The 4,500-nt window shown below is 41.3% G+C and overlaps 1 protein-coding gene across 1 annotated transcript in view; it reads left to right on the top strand.

The window, feature by feature from the left end:
• Nucleotides 1-4,500, top strand: part of DOCK4 (dedicator of cytokinesis 4) — a 392,534-nt gene that overhangs the window by 325,761 nt on the left and 62,273 nt on the right. Inside the window, 1 exon segment of the mRNA XM_019653023.1 lies at nucleotides 1,617-1,743. Within this exon segment, the coding sequence (XP_019508568.1) occupies nucleotides 1,617-1,743 (127 nt within the window).

Here is a 4,500-nt window from a genome sequence, read left to right as displayed (position 1 = left end):
TGCTCCTCGGAGCAGCTGACAGAGTTTCAGCTCTGTCCGAGCATCTCCGAGCTACCAGACTTGACACTGTGTTGGGAAATGAACACTGAACCAGCCATTGAGGGACCCAGGTTCCAGCCCAGCCGGCCACCTCCCAGCCCTGTGGCCTCGGATGTCTCTCTGGTCCTGGGTTCCTCTGAGTCTCTGGCAGCCTTGAAAAACCATTTCATTCCCTTTCAGCTAAAAACTCCTGTGACTCTGCGGGCCTGTGTTTAAGAACTGGCAGAGGCTCCATTTGCTCCCAGTTGGACCCAGCACAGGGGAATCACAAGGTTAATGATTCTGAAAATCATTGAGCCCTCCGTGGGCTGCACACTGTATTTGGTGAATGGCTTAGCTTTGGGCATTCGATGCACAGTATGTTTTTATTGCTCTTTGCTTGAAGCATTGAGAATTAATTTCAAGGGGAAAGCAGTGGAAATTCTTGCAAAGGAAATTCCGAGGAGATGAACCTATCACTTCTTGCTGACATAGGTTCTAATGGCTCTGCTCCAGTTTTGGAAAGACAGATGTTCTTATTACAAAACCAGATCTCCTAAGAATCCAGCCGAGTTCGCCGTGCCACGTCACTGGAGTTGCAGACACGAGCCTATTTTCTGTCCCCCACGGTCACGGCACTCACCTGGGTGAAGGTGGTCTTCCTTCATGCTTCTCCAAATGAAGCCTTTCTCAAATCTTAGCAATGACCGCCAACTAAAGCATTGTTTCACCCACATCAATATTTGCATTTATTTTCAAGAAAGGCTACTAGGTGAATGAAAGGCTATTGAAAGGCTGTTTAAAAATTGTTGGGCGGGGGAGGGAATTTCCTTCCCTTTTGTCTTTCTTCCCTTACTGAGACTTGATTCAAAGGAATCACGAGTCCAATATCACCCCCCAACCCCTAGTTGCTGAGCTCCCTCTGGCCATGCAGGCAGGGGCTTTCCATTTTTTGTCTCTTCTGCTGCTTCGAGTGTGATACCTGATATGAGTATTTCTGCCTTCCTGATACTCAAGTCCTAAAGGATTCACATGCTGGAAAATATAAATGTTTTGACTACAGTTCTCAGGAAATACAGAAAAGAGAGTCTTTTCTCTCACTTGCTGCTTATTGCTGACTTAGAGTATTTCTATGGATTTACCATCTGTACATGGATAAGGCAAGTTCTCAACTTCACAAAGATTTAGTGCAACCTCGAACTGCTTTGAGTAAGAAAATAGATGTAAAACACATCAAAGATTTAAATGCGTGTTTGTGGATATGTTAGTTTGCTGATATCCCTATGTATATATAATGATTTTTTTTTTTTAAAAAGACATTGGGCTTGCCAGTTTTTACAGCTCCTGAAAAAAGAATTCAAACGTTTAAGCTGGGCTGCAAGCGTTTGTGTTGGAATCAACAAAGAGATGCGTCTGGCAGCCGCCAGATGCTACTCCGCTGGGAGTTTGAAGTGGGGTGCCCCGCCTGAATTAGCCCCCTAGAATTCCAAGGGGGTGTCTGCTATTAACCACAGCTGATAATGTCTCTGTCACACAATTGACTGTGGCTCTTGCAGATAGAAATATGTTTCAGTTTGCCTAGAAATGCTGCTTGTGAGGAAGGGGAGGAGAGAGAAAGTAATGTTTGGGTATGTTTCAGGTGGAAGCCAAGCTAATTGACAAATTGGACAGCCTGATGTCAGAAGGTAAAGGTGATGAAACCTACCGTGAACTCTTCAACAGTATGTGAGTAATATGTTTATCTCAGGCGATTCTCTCCAGGGGATGTGGTGTCCGTGCTAAGTAGCTGAGAGCTGCAAAGACAGCTTGGGTCTCACCGGAGTGCTTTGTCTTTGTGGAGTGTGAAATAAAAGATAATTGCCTAACTCTGGCGAATGGATCTTCTATTGATGATTAGACATGTCTTCTTATTTTAAGCTGATTAGGACAGGTCACGTGTTCCGTAAAAGATCTCACTCTTTTCATGGCTAATAACTTTAAAACCGGTGACTGCAAGATAATGATTTTAAATAGGGTTCAGGGTGGAGGGGGAATGTTATCATTGTTGTATTGGCGTGCAGAGCTTTCCAAAGCAAGATATCCTTGGCTGATTTGCTGTTGGGAAAATTAACCTCGTTTGCATCTGTTCTTTAACACTTGATTTACTTCTACAATACTGATTGTACTCAGCGTTATTAATTGCTTCCTAAATGTTTATTAGAATGTGACAGAAGCAAATCATCCTTAGTGAATTCTGTGATTGGGATTTGGATGGAGGATAGAGAAGGAATGGAGTATTGTAACGGGACTTTGAGATTGTTCTTATGGATAGAATATGGTCAGAGTCCCAGGATGAATTGCTGTACCATGCATTCACCCACTGTGCAGGTGTTAGGACTTGCCAGCCTTCATCTCTGTGGGAGTCTCCTCCCCCCTTTTCTCTCTCTTCCCCTCACTTCAGGACATCTGGGAAAAGCGTTGAGTGGGTTCAGGCTTTTACAAGTGACAGTAAGAGTGATTGAGTTCAGGTTGCTTTTGCTTCTGCTCTGACAAAAATAACTGAGGAAAGGAATTACAAATGCTAGCTGCTGGTTACCTGCTTAAAATATGTATTTGGGGAGGATGGGGGAAATACAGGGAGAGAAACTATGAATTGATGTTTCTGTATATTCTGCCACAGTGAGTTTGTTGGTCTTCAAAGTATTCATTCTTTTGGAGGAAAAAAAAACAAAGGTTGTATTCATAAGGACGTTTCTTTTGATGAATAAGAAGGCGGTGTCCTTGTGATGAAGAAAGATAAAATATTACCTGAGTGAAAAATAAAGGTAGGAAGCAAAAGGAATTGCAGGCCAGTTTGTTCCTCACACGTAATGGGCATGGGTCAGTGAGTAAAGCAGAGATAGGAGAAACCGTTAAGTTACTTTTGATGAAACCTCAGAGAGAGGGGAAAGAATCGTATGACCTCCGTGATACAAAGTAAAAGGACTTTCAGGTAGGCAGGACCCTGCTAATGTCCCCATAGCGTTGAGGAAAAGAGATGTGGCCACATTCCAAAGATGGTGGAAACATCCCAGGGCACTTGCGGTGCCTTCCCAGGCACCCATTGGGATTCGCCCGTCTCTGATCCGTCATGTTCTCTCTTTCCGAATCTTTTCTTTCATATGCTCTTTCCTCTAAAAACCCCACTAACGTCAATATAAAGTTAAACTCTATGTTTGCACCCTCGATTTATTATATATGTCCAAGCCTGTGGCCTCCTCAGTGGCTTCTAGTACAAAAACCAAAATAAAACCAATTTATGGGAAGGTAGGTAAATCCAAAATTAGCAAGTAACCCTGAATAATATAATTTTATGTGTATTTGAACACTATGACAAAAAGATCAAAGGTAGAAAAGAAAAATAAGGGGAAATTATCGTCTTCCATGAAGCCAGTTCCCTTCTGCTCACCTCCCCAGTTTGCTCCACGGGTTTTAAACAGATGTTTCAGTGTCACGTGCTTTCAGCCATGATGCTGAAGGTAAGCTCTTGAGACACTGTGCATTTTCCAGAGCACACGGTTTTCTTGGTATAAAAATAGAAGCTCTCTGAGATTTAACATAGGCTATTAGGGCAATGGCCTGAACTCAGCCCTCATCTGCTAGCTGAGATTACCTGTGTTCTCTCCACCCTCCACCTTCCTTTCCTGTGAATTAGTAACACAGGACCTTTGAGCACTTGCCAATACACCATTTTGAGTTTACCATCATTACATCGTAGTCCTTGCAGAATATTGTTATATTCTTACCTCTTTTGGACTACCATTTAGATTTTGGTTTTGGTTGTATGTTTATTGTGTAAAATAAAACATAAGAAAAATTATACAATACACAGAGGAACCCCCTTTTTTGTATATAAAAGTCACTGTAATCTCACCACCTAGAGATAACCATTGTGGTTAATGTAGTGGACTCTCTTCTAGACTATCATATATATATATTTTAAATGAGGAGGTACGTACAGTTTTGTACCTTGATTTTTCACTTAATTATGTTGAAGAACTTCGTCTTCTTCAGCCTCATTTTTAATGGCTGCATAAAACTTATAATGCGTGAATATACAAGTATAATAGTATATATAACCAATTCCTGATGATTTATATAATTTTTAATTCTATCTTATGGCTTTTTTAAAGTGAAAAAAGGAAATCCCTAGTTGATTTAATAAAAAATGATGGAGAAATATTCATCAACACACTGAAATTGACTGTTTACATATCTGCTTAGGGAAATATCTTCTTGCTTGGGGCAACAGCTATAATTGAATATACACTCATGGCAATAGTTTTAACCAAGTTTTACAATATCTTCTGACATCTTAGTAAGACTAACTATCCTGAAATGCAAACATTTTGTTCACTTTAGGAGAGCACAAGCTTCATTTCATTCCTGCCCTGATCGGCCCCTTCCTAGAAGTGACCTTGATACCCCAGCCAGATCTCCGGAATGTCATGATTCCAATTTTCC

This window comes from Hipposideros armiger, unplaced genomic scaffold (genome assembly GCF_001890085.2).
Source record: "Hipposideros armiger isolate ML-2016 unplaced genomic scaffold, ASM189008v1 scaffold_192, whole genome shotgun sequence".
In the NCBI taxonomy this organism is placed as follows: domain Eukaryota; kingdom Metazoa; phylum Chordata; class Mammalia; order Chiroptera; family Hipposideridae; genus Hipposideros; species Hipposideros armiger.
Note: the sequence above shows the minus strand (reverse complement) of the source record. Positions and strands in the feature narration are given on the sequence as shown.